This window comes from Cervus elaphus, chromosome 4, assembly GCF_910594005.1.
Source record: "Cervus elaphus chromosome 4, mCerEla1.1, whole genome shotgun sequence".
NCBI classification, from domain to species: Eukaryota; Metazoa; Chordata; class Mammalia; order Artiodactyla; family Cervidae; genus Cervus; species Cervus elaphus.
This window is the reverse complement of record NC_057818.1, coordinates 4685009-4702603: the sequence shown is the minus strand read 5'-3', so window position 1 is coordinate 4702603 and position 17595 is coordinate 4685009. Positions and strand designations below refer to the sequence as shown.

The 17595-nt window shown below is 38.4% G+C and overlaps 1 protein-coding gene across 1 annotated transcript in view; it reads left to right on the top strand.

Annotated features, from left to right (window-relative positions):
* Window positions 1-17595, top strand: part of CFDP1 (craniofacial development protein 1) — a 97928-nt gene that overhangs the window by 3526 nt on the left and 76807 nt on the right. Inside the window, exons 2-5 of the mRNA XM_043898068.1 lie at window positions 1108-1225; window positions 3168-3387; window positions 3701-3825; window positions 16011-16130. Coding sequence (XP_043754003.1) covers window positions 1108-1225; window positions 3168-3387; window positions 3701-3825; window positions 16011-16130 — 583 coding nt within the window. The remainder of the gene's footprint in view (window positions 1-1107; window positions 1226-3167; window positions 3388-3700; window positions 3826-16010; window positions 16131-17595) is intronic.

Below are 17595 nucleotides of genomic sequence, written 5' to 3'. Positions count from 1 at the left end.
ACCCCATGTACTCTAGCCTCCATCCTTGGAATTCTCCAGGCAAGGTGACTTACATGAAGTGTTGAGTGAAAGAAGCTGGATGCAAGAGTTCATATTGTAGGCGTCTGCTTAAGGCTCAAAAACAGATAAAACTAATCTATTTCGTTAGACTTCAGGGTAATGGTTCTCTGTGGGATGTGGAATGTGGTTCTCTAGTGTGATTGCAATAGGGCACAAGGGGCTTCTGCAATGCTGTTCATGTTCTGCTTCTTCAGTTGGGTCTAGTTATACAGGAGTGTTCAGTTTGCACAATTTCAGCGACTTGTGCATTAGCTTGTGTGCTTTTTGGTATGTTATACAGAGGATGAGATGGCTGGATGGCATCACCGACTCGATGGACATGAATTTAAGTAAACTCCGGGAGTTGGTGATGGGCAGGGAGGCCTGGTGTGCTGCGATTCATGGGGTCGCAGAGTCAGACACGACTGAGCGACTGAATTGAACTGAACTGAACTGAACTTGCAATAAAGCTTATGTGAAATAAAAAAGAAAAAAATTGGTTGAATCTCTGTGTGTACAGAATCTGTTGACTGGTACCCACAGAAAGTGGTCAGACTAGTCATCCAAGGAGCACTTTTGTTGGGGACCCTGAATGTCAGTGTCTGAAGATGGGAAATGGACATACTTGTTTTTTCTGTCTAACTTGAAGTTTTTAAGCCTCTTTCTAAACCTCTTTTATTGATAAGAGAAGATCCTTTGGCTTACTTTTGAAAGATATCCATGATGAGGTAAAAATATCATTTCTTCTCTAAAAAGTGACAGTAATAGATTGAATTTCTGTTCATTCAGCATATAGTTCTAAAGACATGCTGATCCATGTCCTCATGGTTGATGGAGCATAGCAGAAATTGCAAATATAAGTAGAGTGAGTTAATGAACTCTCCTAGAGGCCTGGAGTAGGGGAACTTATCCTAGTCTTCAGGAACAGGGAGGACAGCTAGCCCTCAGAAAATATGTTAGTCTGGTGAAGAACAAAGGAAAGTACTAGTTTTTCGTAATGAAAATGTGTCATCTTCATGTGAAAACCTTTATTCCTGTCTGTCTGACCACCGTGTTATGTTATTTCAGGTGGAGAGTATAGTGAAGATGATATAAATGAATTAGTGAAGGAAGATGAAGTGGATGGTGAAGAGGAGACACAGAAAACCAAAGGGACAAAAAGAAAGGCTGAGAGCGTTCTGGCCAGGTGATGCTGCCCTCAAGGCCCTTAGAAGTCAGAGGCTGTTGACACAGCCATCGAGATTGCTGGCATTGGTCTGATGACAGATTTCTTGTTGCCAGTCTCTAACCTTTTTCTCATTGAGGGAAATATTTGGTGACATTTTAGGATTAAATTCTTATTCTCTGGTAAGCTTTAATAATTTTTGAACTTTAATAAAAAAAATTAATAGGTAATATGTGCACCTGATTTAAAATGCAAAACTGGGGTATCCCCTGGTGGTCTAGGGGTTAGGACTCCATGCATCCAGTGCCAGGGCCTGATTCAGTCCCTGGTTGGGGAACTGAGATTCTACAAGCTGTGTGGTGTGCCAAAAAGAGAAAAGAAAAGCTCAATTACTAGATAAAATATGTATCCCATTCCTATTTCTTGTTGCTTTGTCTCAGAAGAATTACACTGCCAGAAATAATTCTCTGTGCATGCATGTTCAGTCGCTAAGTCGTGTCCAGCTCCTCGCAATCACATGGACTTTAGTCCGCCAGGCTCTTCTGTCTGTGGAGTTTTCCAGGCAAAAATACTGGCGTGGGTTTGCCATTTCCTCCTCCAGGGGAATCTTTATCGACCCAGTGATTGAATTCCAGTCTTCTGTGTCTCTTGCACTGGCAGGCGATTCTTTACCACCGAGCCACCTGGGAAGCCCCTCATTCTGTATATGTATAAATATGTATTTTGTATTTCCTACTTTTTAAAATTTTTGGCCACACAACTTGTGGGATCTTAGTTCCCTGACCAGGGACTGGATTCATGCTCTCTGCAGTAGAAGCGGGGAGTCCTAACCAGTGACCAGTAGAGAATACCCTGTACCTCCTACTCTAAAAAGCATATGACTAGTAGCGTAGTCTGCGTATCTTTTGTCACTTTCCTTATTTCACACCTTGGAGATGATGCTGCAGCAGTACATTTAGCTGTACCTTTTTCTTTTTGGTAACTGCATTGTGTTGCATTATATGGATAGACTCTACTCTATTTAAACATTGCTTGAGAGACCTTTAGATTGTCCTTATCTTTACTACAGCAAATAAGACTGCAATGAATATTCTTTGTCTTTGTACCCTTGTATATTTATAAATCAGGTCACTGAGAAGTAGAATTGTTTGACCCAGGGTTGTAGGTAGTAAAATATATATATATATTGGTATAGGCAAATTACCTTCTCTAAGCCTGGTACTAAATTGCACTCCCAACAAAAAAGTATGAAAGTTCTCACAAGTTACTTAACTCAGATAAGGGAGTCTTTCAATAGAAGTCTTTTATTCTCTTTGATTGGTGTTTCTGTCTTCCTGGGCATTGAAGCAAAAAGCAGATTGTAGAAGAATTTTGAGTATTAGATGATTCACTTGAAGTCAGAATAGTCTTAGGAAACAATTTGCTCTTTTAAGTCTTGGCTCAATTCTTTTGTCCTTGAGTTTTTCTGTATTCCAGCTTTCATATCTTCAGAAAGTTGGAAGAAGCATGGATTCTCCACTCCCCACTCTCAGAACTCTAGGAAGAAACATTGTGAATAAATCTGAGGGTCTCTTCACTTTCTCTTTTCCAAATGGAGTGGCTTTTAAAAGTATCTGGCATATGTATGTTCTTAGAGCCCTCTTTTTGATTGAGGTGATTTTCGGTGTTTTCTTGGTGAGAATAGCTAGTCCTAATTCAGAAGTAGAAGAGTATATTCTGATTCTAAGTGTTTTTGGAAAATGGTAACTCTAAGAGCTCCGTTCTTTTTTTCTTCCACAAAATCTCAGCTTAACCTCTCCCACTCACCATGTCACATGGTGAGGTAAGTAGTCCTTTAAATCAGTCGTCCCGATTTGAAAGTTTTCTGAAGTTTCCAACATGTTTGGAATTCAGAAAGGAATAACTGAAATTGTTTTGCCTGTTTGTCTTATCTTCCTTCTTCCTTCCTACTGTTGGTGACTAGGAAGAGAAAACAAGGTGGCCTCTCACTAGAAGAAGAGGATGAAGAGGATGCCAACGAGGAATCTGGAGGAAGTAGTAGTGAGGAGGAAGATGGAGCAACAGGGCAGGAAAAAGGCATTGAGTCAGAGGATGCCAGGAAAAAGAAGGAGGATGAACTATGGGCCAGCTTCCTGAATGATGTAGGCCCGAAATCAAAAGTGCCCCCAAGTACACATGTTAAAGTAAGTTAACAGGTGAATAGGATGAATGCTTCTCGGAAATTTCCCAGATAGATTTTTTTTTAATTTGCAAACTGAGATTTGAGGCTTACAGCAGAAATCTGATTAGCTGCTTTTTAATAGTAACTCTAGTAAGTGAAAAGCAAAGCATTCCCTATGGGAGAAAACATAAGTGTTTCTAATCATATCAATTTTCAGTGAGTATTTAAGTGTTTAGAGATGAAACACATGTTAAGACTAGCCAGAAACAATATATTTGGGTGGATCTTTTAGTTTTCATCCTAATATGAAACTTATTACACTTCTTTTTTCATAGACAGGAGAGGAGACTGAAGAGACAAGTTCAAGTCATTTGGTCAAAGCAGAAAAGCTAGAGAAACCTCAAGAAACAGAAAAAGTTAAAATTACAAAGGTGTTTGATTTTGCTGGTGAAGAAGTCAGGTAAGATGACATTCACAAACTTCAAACTTCGTTCTTTTTTTTTTTTCTCCAAAGGTAGTTCTTTTTAAAAGGAACATTTTTCTTTTGATAAATATTTTATTTATTTTTTTGCTGCGCTGGGTCTTCGTTGCTACACGTGAGTTTTCTCCTGTGTGGTGCTCGGGCTCCTCATCGTGGCATCTCTGGTTGCAGAGCACGGGCTCTAGAGTGCAGGCACATTAGTTGTGATGCACAGGCTTCGCTGCCCCTAGGCATGTGGAATCTTTCTAGATCAGGGATCAGACCCGTGTCCCTTGCATTGCCCAGTGATTGTTAACCTCTGGACTACCAGGGAGGCAAGCCCCTAAAAAGGAACATGATGTTTCTAAATGATGTTAGACATCTGTCCTCTTTCCAACCTATCTTAATATTTTGGATGAGTTACAGTTGAACTCAAGGAAAACAGTGGCTCCATTAATCATCAGGGAACATGAGAATGTCCTTTCCCATATGATAATGTAGTTTTGGGGTAGTATGAAACGGTTGGCTGAACAGAAACAACAAAATTGTAAGAGTTAACTCTCTGTTTCCACTTACTCGTTGCCATGCTTTGTGTCTGGCTCTTTCTCCCTTAATTACTTTCCCTAACTTTGAAGTAGAAGTCCCAATAAAACGTTTGAAATCAGGTGACAGTTGAAAGTACTAAGAGAGAAGTTTGATTCTGATTCTGTTTCCTCATCTCAATATTACTTTTTTCAGTTGATTCATAGATTTGTTACTAGTTTAGAAAAACAGTACAGGCTTAATACTCTGGTTGTTTTGGATGAGAGCCACATGCCTAGAATTTCTTCTTTCCCATTTTTAAAAAATTATAATATGAAAACAGTGGATTTGTAATTTAGAGCTAGAGGAGAACAGTTGAAGTGCCTGCCAATCAGTAATGTCATTTTCCTTAAAGTTGATGTTCTTAAAAACAATTAATATCTAATTTCCAACAGTTGTTTCATCTAGTGAAAATATATCTTGGAAAAAGTTTTGGCATTGTTTTATAAATGATGTGAAGGAAAACTATTATTATTTTTTTGTTGGTGGTGGTCTTGCCTCTTTTTTTATTGGAATACAGTTGATTAACAATGTTGTGTTACTTTCTACTATGAAGTAAGTTACACATATATATATTTCCTGGAGAAGGGCAAGGCAGCCCTATCCATTATTTTGACCTGAAGCATCCCATGGACCAGACGATCCTGGCAGGCTGCAGTCCATGGGGTCACAGAGTCAGATGTGACTGAAGCGACAGAGTACTCAGCACACATGCGTAGATATTTCCACTCTTTTTGTGTTATTTTTTTTTCCTTCTCCCTTTTTCTTCTCAAAAATTTTACACTTACAGAAGTGTTCTAAGAACAGTATTACAGTGAATATGCCTGTCATACTGACTCACCTGTAAATGTTTTGCCTCTTTCTCCACCATCTGTATCTGTATTTCTCTCTTTTGGTTTTGGCTGAACCTTTTAAGAGTTGTAGGTCTCATGACACTTCACTCTTAAATACTTCATTCCTGTTTCCTAAGAACAAAGATATTTTCCATGGTGACTCAATGTAACTCTCACATCCAGTAGATTTCACATTAATAAAAATTATTCTCTCAACTTGCTCTAGTGAAGGATCCTGATTTTAAATGTTCAGACTGCTGCAGACCAATACTTTCATAAAACACAACAAAAGGAATTATTAGAAAAGTATGTTAAAAAGATAGAAAATGCAAGCTCACACTTTTAACAATAAGATTTAACATGCAGATATAAAGCTACATTTCAATATATACAATCAAAATGAACATAAATAAGAAAAGGAAAAGAGTTATACAACCATACTCTTTTTTTTTTTCCCTTGGCTGTACCCCGAAAAAACTTGTGAGATCTCGGTTCCCGGACAAGGGGTCGAAACCCCGACCTCGGTGCCGAAAGCGCTGAGTCCTAACCGCTGGACCACCAGGGAATTCCCAGTAACTCTACATGTTGGTCATTGAAAGTGTGAGTGTAAGTGATTGATAAAAGGAATCCACTTTAATTCTATAATTGAAACAAGAAACTAAGAGTAGAGTATCAGTTCCTAATACTTAACATCTAGACACATACTTTGAAAAAGTACTGTTTATATTAATTTTTCTAGTTTTTAATGTGTCAATATGGCTTATTTCTTTCTCGTTAATTATCTAGTCTAAGTGGGATTGGTGACAGCCCTGCTCCTAGAGGATAATGTATTTGTAAATTACTGTTTCTGTGTTGGTGTTCTTCCTTGTCTTCTTTTTAATTTTTTAAAAAATAATATTCATCATAATGAAATCCATCTCAAAAGGCTGTATTGTGTCTCTTTTAAATTTATTTTTCTAATAATTTCTTTTGATTGTCTTTTACAATAATACTGTTCTGCAACACGTTGAAAATTTTATGTCAAGGTCCTTCACTGCAGATAATTTAAATAATAATCTGCAATAATGTAAAATTAATGGAGATGGACGTGTGAATTTTAATGCAGTCTCATTAAGTTCAGGATTTTCATTTTTTTTCCAAACAAAGTCATTAATAACTTTTTTTTCTTGCAGTTTTATTGAGGAAATAATTTATGTACAGCACTATATAAGTTTAAAGCATAGAGAGTAATGATTTAGGTTCATCATGAAATGATTAGTAATAACTGTGTTTTCCAATTTCACCTTCCATGCTTCATCAGTAGTCAGTTCCAGTCGTTTATCCTGTCAAGTTATAATTAAATTTAAGTTATATTTCAATGGGAAAAAGGAATTCTGGATACATGAATTCTCTATGTGTGGATTTTTTTTTTTTATGGAAAGTATAATTCAAAATATTCTGTCAAACATGTTAATTTGTAGGGACTGTTCTTCAGGCTTTTATTTTTCACTTTTGCTCTTATTATTTATTTGCTTCCGAAAAATATATTCAGTCTCATCCTTGTATGAAAAGTACTAAGGTTGTTGAAAACACCAAACTGGGAATTCCCTGACGGTCAAGTGGTTAGGACTCTGTTTTCACTGCTGAGGGTCCAGGTTCAATTTCTGGTCAAGAAACTTAAGATCCTTCAAAGTTCCTGCCACAGCCCCCCAACCCTCAAACAAAACAAAACAAAGCCTAAAAAAAACACTGACCAAAGCAGACAGATAAGCATGTTTTACTATCTCATTGAGATCTTCAGAACTGGGGACCATGTGGTTAATGTTTCTCTTTTGGAAGCACTACATTTCTCTGTAGTTCATCATTCTTACGGCACTTTCTTCATAACCACTGTACCTCAGCATACATGATAATATATCCACATTTATGATCAGCTTTCAGTTTATCAAATATAGTCTTTTAAATTTAATGCATTAGCTTTATATGATTCACAGGTTTTCCTACTGTGCTCAGAATAGTGGGGTTTTTTGTTTTTGTTTTGTAGTAAGATTTTTCTCAGCAAAGGAAGCAGTATGTTGATTTATGTTCTAGCACAGACTCCTTAATCTAAACTGTTTCCCTGTCCTGCAGCTGTGTCATTGGAACTTAACTCTTCCAAACACTTACGCTTCGAATCTTGTCCGTTGTCATGTGATCCTACTTTTATTATAAAGATCACTGTCAGTTAATGTTAACAAGAAACTGATTTTTTAAAAAAAGACCTTTTAATATCACCCTCATGTTTAAGTCACAAATATTAAAATAATTTTCATATCAGCAGTAATTTGTCATTCTTCAAATTGCATTGAAGAAACACTTTGCTAACTTTGTCATAGTTTATCATAAGCCAGATCCCGAATACTTCAAGCCATGGTGTCATTGGAAAGTTAAACTTGAACTACCTTCCTTGTCACAGATTCACCAAGATTTCCAAGCAAGCATCACTGATATGGTCTTTTACTGATGTCCTGGGGATGGTTTATTCTGTTTAGTTCAGCAACTGAAAGTACTTCTTTCTCGAAAGGCCACAATGCCAATGAATGGAATTTTGCATCTGTTTCTATTGACTTTTGAATTCAGTAGTGTTTCTTTCAAATAATTCTTTTGATTTTGTGCTTATTTCTTCAGGTTTTATATGTAAATTCTGCAGAAGTTTTTGTGAATTTGTTACTTTACTAGCTAAAACATCTCTGCAAAGAACTCATTGTGGTCTTAGCCCTGTGTGATCGAAAACCAAGCCCAGTGTGTGAGGGCTCATAGAGTAAAATCAGCTTCACCTCAGTTGCCCTTCATTTCTTTGAAGTCACTTCTGTTATCATCATGTGGTTTATTACTTGTTGCATTCAGGAAAGATATTTTTAAAAAAAGAGTGTTTTTTTGCAGAGACATACAGTGTGGGGTTTTTTTTTTTTTTTGCCATCAGCAATTTAGGATTAAAAAATAATAACAATTTCTTAGTATTAACATATAAATTTTAAAGTCATATGATTTAAAAAATGATTATAAAAATAACAATTTGTAAAGAGAAATGGTTGCATTTTATCACATTTTGGGGTTTTAATTGAGAAAATAACCCTAAACTTTCTCACTGTAGTATGGTCTAACTGCACATGACTAATACAGTAATATCACATGTGAGTACTTTGCAATAATTGGTATATGTTCTGTTTAATGCTGTGAGTTCATCATTCGTTATCTTGAATATTGTGACATCAAATTTCTAGGCGAGTTTTTAAATACTCAAAATTTTTGTACCTATCTTTTGTTAGACCAGTAGCAGGTAGTTTGCAGCTCACATTTTTGGTAGCTCTATGTACAATTCTAGTCAGATCTTTCCATAGTTATTTCAAAATGTTCTTAATATCTGTATTTCTTGTCCAGTCCAAAATCTAGTCCAGGATTACCCCATGCATGTGGTGTTAAGAGCTCATCTGTGTGGCAGAATGTCTCTCAGTTTCGGTTGTTGCATTGTTTCCTCATGGTTAGCTTCATGTTAATCACTTTAGACAAAAATACTGCACTGATGATTTGTTCTCCTCAGCGCATCATATCATTACCAGCCAGCACTGGTGCTGATGAGTTAGATTGCTTAGGCGGTATCTGTTGGGATTCTCCATTACAAAGACAGTCTTTTCCCTTATAATCCTTTTCGGGATCCATTAAATAAATCTTGATGATGTGAATTAAGAATGTATTTTGCTGCCAGAAATCACACTGGGAACTATTGAGTTGTCCAACAGAGAGGGTAGTATGCAACACTGAAGGTGAACCTCTAATGGTTTGGAAAAAATATAGAAAGAATTTAATATATCATTAGGAATATAGGTTTTAAATTTTTGGAAATGTTTCTTGGTTTGCATTATTTCCCACGTATCATACAGGATATCTGAAAAAGATTTATTATAACCCTACCATTGACTTGACAGAGTAAGAGAAGCTGGTGAATAACTGTTGTTATGAAAAATCATTAAATTTCCTAATCAAATTAAATTTTGTGAATTTATTAATACTTATAAATATAGTTGGCACAAATTTTCTTTAAAAAATTTTTTTCCCATTTCATTTTTTAAGCAAATGCATCATGATTTTAAATACTGGATGAGTATCCAGGGAGCCTGCTGTTTCTGTCATTTGTCAGAAGAGGGCAGCCCAGTATCTATCAAAGAAACAAATATGAATAAGGAAACACTTTTTTTTCCAATAGATATACACACTCACATATATATATATTTTATATTCAAAGGTAGTATATATGCTTATTTGTCTAAACATATATATTGCAGAGACATATAACATGCTAAGGAAAAGTTATCTGGGATTTTTTCTTTCTAAACAAAAATTCTGATAATAATTGGCATGTTGGCAGCATTTTATAGTTAAATTTATGTATTATAAGGGACATTATGTAAGAATTTGGAGGGCCTGAATTTTAATTGATGTAAACTTGGTAAATGGATTTGAGCTTATCTTTTAATTTCCTGATGTCATTATTCTGCTCTTTCTGTCTTTGTATCAATTAAGAGCATTCCTACATCTTAAAAAAATGAGAAAGAACTATAATGACTGGGAAGGATTTATAAGTATAAGCATAAGGTAGTGTTAGCAAAGATTTATGTTTTAGTTTTTTTCTTAATATGTTTTAAATGCTAAATTTTGAGTTTTTACCATTTTGTTTCAGTTTTTCTCCACTTGAAAAATGTGTAGCTCATTAACATTGGGGAATGAGGAAAAGTAGTCATTTTTTTTTTTACCCTTCCTTATCATATAACCAGCTGAGCCAGTTAGCTCAGACTTTCCTAAATGATTCACCTTTTGGAAGAGGCCAGTCATGGAAAGTTTCTGCTAAATAAAGACTTTTCAGGAAGTTCTGATTAAGTGAAAATGAAGTTAAGATGGAATTTCTGCTGATAGCACTTGAATTAGCTGTTGCTAATGGTGGGCCTTTTCCTGACAGGGATCCCTCTTGTGTATTAGAAGTGGTCTATAATTTAACTGTTCTCTTACTTGAAGATATTTTGATAGCTTCCCCCGCCCTTCTTTTTTTTTTTCTGGCTGCCCCCATGGATCGCGGGCTCTTAGTTTCTCAAACAGGGACTGAACTCAGGCCTTGACAGTGAGAGCACTGAATACTAACCGCTGGACCCCCAGGGAATTCCTGCGAATCTCTTCTCATTGCTTGTTAAAACTGGAGTTCTTCTAGACATAGCCTCAGTGTACAGTATTCTGCTTGTTATTCCTTTGTGTCCTTTACCAGAGTCCCTGAGAGAAATATCCCAGTTAATAGAACTTTTTTCCCTAGTGAATATGAATAAGACTTTGACAGTAATAATTTTTTTTTTTTTTTACTCAGAGGATTATACAGTTTCACAGTACAGTATTCTGTAGCTCAGGTATGGTGTTTTTTTGTTGTTGTTGTTTTTTTTCATTTATTTTTATTAGTTGGAGGCTAATTACTTTACAATATTGTAGTGGGTTTTGTCATACATTGACATGAATCAGCCATGGTTTTACATGTATTCCCCATCCCGATCCCCCCTCCCACCTCCCTCTCTACCCGCTCCCTCTGGGTCTTCCCAGTGCACCAGCCCTGAGCACTTGTCTCATGCATCCAACCTGGGCTGGTGATCTGTTTCACCATAGATAATATACATGTTTTGATGCTGTTCTCTCGAAACATCCCACCCTCGCCTTCTCCCACAGAGTCCAAAAGTCTGTTCTGTACATCGACAGTAATAAATTTATAGAGATTCTTTTTCCTTATACTTTTTCCCCCACAGCTTATCCTTTTTTCTTTGCTTGCTTTATGGCACTTACCGTATATCATATTTTGTTATGACTTGTTTTCATGATTGGCTGTCCCAATGGACTGTGAGCCAGTCAAGGCAGAGACCATGTTACATCTTTTTCTGTGTCTCACATGTAACACAGTGCCTGCATCTAGGTTGCTTTTTTAGATAATGTCCACTCAATTGTCTTAGATTGCTGGCAGAAACATATTGTTCATATGTGGTAAAATAAGAAAACAAAGCATACTTTACATAAAGTCTTTTACTTTCCCTGTAATTTGGGGGCACATGATTTGTATCTTCTCAAATCACTAGCCTTCTGAACTTTAATAATGCTGTGCCTTGATGTGGAACTTTTTACATTGTGGGGTCATGAGAGTTCCCTGGCAGCCTAGTGGTTAGGATTTGAGGCTGTCCCTGCTGTGTCCTGCATTCGATCTCTGGACAGGGAACGAAGATCCTGTAAGGTGGCTGGTGCGGTCAAAATATTTATTTTAAATAAAGAAATAAAGTAAATTGCTAGGTCAGGTGTCCTTTGGAGCAGCCATTTTGTGGAAACTTATCCTTCTAGGAAATTTTTCTTTTTGTTGATAACCTCCCATATTTTCTCTTATTCTGAAATTCCTGTCAGTTAAATTGATGTAATAGTAAGGCTAGACTTGGCATGCTGGGGTAACAAATAAACCCAGGATGTCAGTAGCATGACACATGTTTGTTTCTTACTGGTGCAAAGTCCAGTACAGGTTAGGTAGCAACTCCATCTAATAACACATTCATGCAAACACACAGGAAACACATAACCTTTGGGGTTGCTGTGGCACGGGAAATCTGAGTAGATACATTTTCATTTAATTTGTCTGTTTTGAGAATGAGTCTTGAAACTTCAGCCCTGCCCTTTGAGTCTAGAACTTTGGTGGTTTCTCATCTTTCTGCCAAGTAATGGATTCTGCTGGATTGGTTGCAGTCAGTAACCTGTGGTACCTGGTGGAGAAGGGAATCTGGGACCTGGGTGCTCCTGATATAAACATTCAGTTGGTTTTAACCCCACTCCCCTCCTCCACCTTCAAAGATTCCTGGTATCTCAATTTCCTTAGCCTTTGTAGGATATGGCTTGTTTATTGACCATTCCACACGGCTACAGCTTGAGAGAGCAGACCAAAGACCTCAATTAACTGTTAACTTGTCTGTTTGCTTTCTACCTTCAAAAATTTAATTGATATCTTTCTCTTATTATACCTGTTCTTATCTTTTGTGTAGTTCTGCTTTTGTAAATTTATTACGACTATTTGGTAGGATTTTGGTAGGAAGTAGAAAGTAAAGCATGTGTTCAGACCAGCATTTCCAAGCGAAAGATTTCACTTCTCTTCATGAACCATCTTAGGTCTCCCCAGATTCTGCCCAGGGCAAGGAGATTTAAAGCAACTTTCCAGGCCAGTATTCTTGGACTCTGCAAGTCTAAGGTTTATACATAAGTTTATTTTGTTTTTTTTCTATTGCAGTGTAAGGAATCACCCCAAAACTTAGCCTTAAGTAAGACCATTGTTTTAGTATAATTTCTCTTCATTGTGGGGTGGCTGGGCTCAGCTAGATGGTTCTTGTGCAGAGCCTGTCTTGCAGTTGTACTTAGTGGCTGGGTCTGGGACCATCTTGATAGTTTATTTACTTCCTTGTCTGGTGTCTGGGCCAGGAAGACTCAAGCACTTGGGGTCTGGAACAGGCTCCTTAGATATCTCTCTCTCCCTGTGGTATTCCCATGTGTTCTCTCCAGCATGGTGGCTTCAAGGCAGACAGGCTTTTTATGTGGTAACGTGATGTTTTAGAGGTGCATTCTGAGAGAGAGCCACCTGAAAGCTCTGTATCACTTTTCTCAGCAAGTCTTAGAAGTGCCCTTTCCCCTGAACCTCGTGAGCTGATGCAGCCACAAAAGCCCACTCAGTTCCACGCTTGATCTTAGCCAAAAGGCTGAGGAGCGATGCCCACTCAGTTCCAAGGTGGGGTGATACCCTCTCTTTTCATTGGAGTAGTGTCAGTTCTGGACAGCATGAGAGCTAGGAAATTTATGGCAACCATATTTGGAAAGTAGAGTTAAAAGATTCTTCTCTAGCATTGCTGCTTAATCTCTAGATGAGAAAAAGTAACTTAACTCCTTAGATATCAGTGTTCTTACTCATGAATAGTAAATGTGTTAGCTGTTGGTCCAGGAATGCTACCGACCATCCCCCCAAAAGCGGTGTGCAATAATACCCGTTTATTTGTTACACATGTGTTTCTCGATATCTGGAGTTCACTTCATCTAGGCTGGTGTCCAAGCTGCTGATTGGGTTGAGACTTGCAGCATGTGTCTTTACGCTGTCTTAGACCAGCAGCTCCTTGAGGCATATTCTTATGGCTAAAGGGAGGATTTCAAGGGACAAGTAAAAATGCACAAATACATTTAAAGCTTCTTTTCCTCTCAAATCAGTGAACATCTCATTGACCATTGAAGTAATATATCCAAGCTCATCATCTGTGGAGTTTGGGGAGTATCTTCTTGGTCAACAGGGAAGAAATGTTTATTTAGGGGATGATGGTCTAATCTATCATATAGATTCTCCCTCTGTTTTTGACTCATGACGTATTATGGAGAGATTTTCTTAGGACAGCAGTTGTTGTTCAGTTGTTGAATTGAGTCTGATTATTTTAGACCTCATGAACTATAGCACTCCATGCTTCTCTGTCCCCCACCATCTCCTGGAGTTTGCTCGTATTCATGTCCATTGAGTTGGTGATGCTGTTTAAATATCTCATCCTCTGTTGCCCAGTTTTCCTCCTGCCTTCAATCTTTTCCAGCATCAAGGTCTTTTCCAATGAGTCAGCTCTTTGCATCAGGTGGCTAAAGTTTTGGAGCTTCAGCATCAGTCCTTCCAGTGAATATTCATGGTTGACTTCCTTTTGGATTGACTGGTTTGATCTCCTTGCAGTCCAGGGGACTCTGAAGAGTTTTCTGCAGTATCACAGTTCGAAAGCAGCAATTCTTTGGCACTCAGCCTTCTTAATGGACCAGCTCTCACATCCCTACATGACTATTGGGGAAACCATATCCCTCACTTAAACGGATGTTTGTTGGCAAAGTGATGGCTCTGCTTTTGTCCAGGTTTGTCATAGCTTTCTTTCCAAGAAGCAAGCAACTTTTAATTTCATGGCTGCAGTCACCATCTGCAGTGATTTTGGAGCCCAAGAAGATAAAATCTGTCATTGCTTCCACTTTTTCCCTTTCCATTTCCCATGAAGGTATGGGACCAGATACCATGGTCTTAGTTTTCTTAATGTTGAGTTTCAAGCCAGCTTTTTCACTGTACTCTTTCATCCTCATCAAGAGGCTCTTTAGTTCCTCTTCATTTTCCCCCATTAGGGTGGTATCATCTGCATAACTGAGGTTGTTGATATTTCTCCCAGCAGTCTTGATTCTCACTTGTGATTCATCCAGCCTGGCATTTCACATGGTGAGATGTGAATTTCACATTTCCCTGGTGGCTCAGATGGTAAAGGATCCGTCTCCAATGTGGGAGACCTGGATTTGATCCCTGGGTTGGGAAGATCCCCTGGAGGAGGGCATGGCAACCCAGTCCAATAGTCTTGCCTGGAGAATCCCCACGGATAGAGGAGCCTGGCGGGCAACGTGGGTTGCAAAGGGTCAGACACGACTGAGCACACACACACACTCTGTATATGAGTTAAATAAGCAGGATGATGGTATACAGCTGTGATGTACTCTTTTCCCAGTTTTGAACCAATCCGTTGTTCCATGTTCTAACTGTTGCTTCTTGACCTGCATACAGGTTTCTCAGGAGACAGGTAAGGTGATCTGGTATTCCCGTCTGATAATTTTCCACAGTTAGTTGTGATCCACACAGTTGCAGAATGTGAGATCTTTTAGCTGTGTCATGTGGGATCCAGTTCCCTGCCCAGGTTGAGCCCCCTGCATTGGGAGCATGGAGCCCTAGCCACTGGACCACCAGGGAAGTCCCAATGATTCTTATATGTAAAACTCTCATTTTGTGCTACTTGTGATGGTGAAATAGTACCGGGTGCAAGAGTAGATAGTTTATATTATAAAAATTTGGTTCTAGTCCCAAGAAGTCTAGAAGGAAAAAGAAAATTCTGTTCTTTGCAAATCTGGAATATAGGATTTGTCTGTCATTATTGTGAATGACCTGTTCGAACACTCAGAATAACACCATAATCTTGGACCTCAGGCAGACAGATTGGAGTTAAACAAAATTCCTCAGACATTTTTATTCACTTGGGAAACCCAAGGCAGACATAAGGCATTTCCCCTCTTTATCAGAAATTTCTGGCATCAAATTCATATCTTCATTTGATCCTTTAGGACTCAGTTTTATTGAGGCCAGTTTTCTCAGATTTGAAATTGGACAGGGTTCCCAGTCGGGTAGCTTTCTTCACTCCTAAATCACTATCTGTGTAGCTGGTTTTAAGGAATTTTGTTTCATCTTTGGGTTGTTTAAGGTATAGAACAGGAGCCTTCTTTAGAGTATTCCCAATTGTTTATACTGTTACTTTTCTCCTTGAAATAATGCCAGTGTGTTTCTCCCAACTACTCCACCTCCCTGTTCCCACTTTGACTTAAGCGTGAGCACTAATGTGCACGTGAGGTGCAGTGGGAAAGCCCTTCCAGTCTTCACTTCGGTGATCTCACGTGGGCTGTGATTCAGGGTGACGGTCTTGTGACAGAAGTAATGGAGGGGGTTTGAGAGACATCAGACTTCCATTTGCTGTTGTTTCATTGTTAAATTAATAAGGGCTAATGTCTGTCTAGAACTGTTGCAGTAAATTTTAACCATAACGCTCAGCAGCCAGAATTTACAGAGAGCCCAGTAGTTTTTTCCTTGGTTCTTTATGCCTTTTTCTTAGATTTTGTTTCTCTCCTTTTCTTCTGCTGGTAAACTTGGTGTCTCTTTCCTTACAGGGTGATTAAGGAAGTGGATGCCACATCTAAAGAAGCCAAATCCTTCTTCAAGCAAAACGAGAAAGAAAAACCCCAGTCTAACATTCCTTCATCTGTGCCGTCACTTCCTGCCGGGTCAGGGTGAGTAGTCTTGTCTGAGGCCGAGGTGTACCTGGCACATTGGAGAAGCTATTTTCACAACAAGGGCGCCCTTACCTGTAGCTCTCATGGCTCCTTTCCTGGGAGAAGGAATTCCACTGCGGTTCTGTCTTTGCTGAAATACCTGCCAAAATGGAGGATGCAGAGAACAATGCTTGCAGAATGGAGGATGCAGGCTTCTTGTTTGATTCTGAGCAAAGTCCTGGTTTACAGTGTTGGCCACAGAGCTGAACATATAGTAGACTTCACATTTTAAAAATGATTTTTGAATGTAAATATCAGCAGTTCATCATAACTTGTAATAAAGATTTGAGTTGAATACTTCCTTCCACCCCGAGGATCTCCTAGGAACAAAAAAAGGTCAAGGGTGACTTACAAATAATTTTATTAGCACATTGTCAAGAACTTAACAGTTTTTCTCCCTTCATACTTTCCATAGTACATGAGTTATTTTGAGCTGAAGACTAGAATTCTTTCCTTGGAAGAAGGAGGTGGAAGAAGGAGGTTCACCTCGAGAGAGGTGAACATGGGCCACTCACTCCCATCACAGCACTGATCACCTGACTCCTGAGCAGAGCTCTCTCTTCTTGAGGTGTTTGGGGTGGAACAAGTCACCTATAGTTGATTTGCTGACCTTTCAGTTTGTTGCTTCATCCTTTCCCCCTAAAACGGTGAAGTTTTGTTTTGTGTTGTTTTTTTTTGTGAAGGCTGAGAAAAAAATAGGGGGCTCTAAGCTAAAGCAACATGCTTTTAGCTTTCTAGTGTCTGAGAGGGATTCTCTGCAGACCAGTGACTTTCAGACATTATTGACTGCCACTCACAATAAGAAATATATCTTATGTTATGACTTAAGTGAAGTGCAAGTCGCTTAGTTGTTTCTGACTCTTTGCGACCCCATGGACTGTAGCCTGCCAGGCTCCTCTGTCCATGGTATTTTCCAGGCCAGAATACTGGAGTGGAATTCTCTTCTGCATTCCCTTCTCCAGTGAATCTTCCCAACCCAGGTATCAAACCCTGGTCTCCCTCATTGCAGGCAGGTTCTTTACCATCTGAGCTACCAGGGAATCCCTACATTATGACTTAGTCTACCCATAAATATAGGTATGTCTGGTGACTTCTATTTTATGTCTATTATTATGTGTAGTATATGTTTTTTGAAAGAGTGTTATGACCCATTGAATCAATTTCACAATCTCTTACAACCTGTATTTAACTAATACTGCTGTAGACTACATATAGAATTAGCCTTCTGCAGGCATGTCTCTGGGTTAACAGGCTTGTATCTGGTATTATTAAACCATTATTAAACAATGCCTCTTGCATTTATTGAAAGTGTTACTGTGAAACTTACCGTGGATTAAGTGCTGGATAGAAATAAAGTCAGAATTTCTTCTGCCTTAGATTTCTAGCCTAGTTAGTTTCAAGTAGCATAATTTTTATTTCTAGC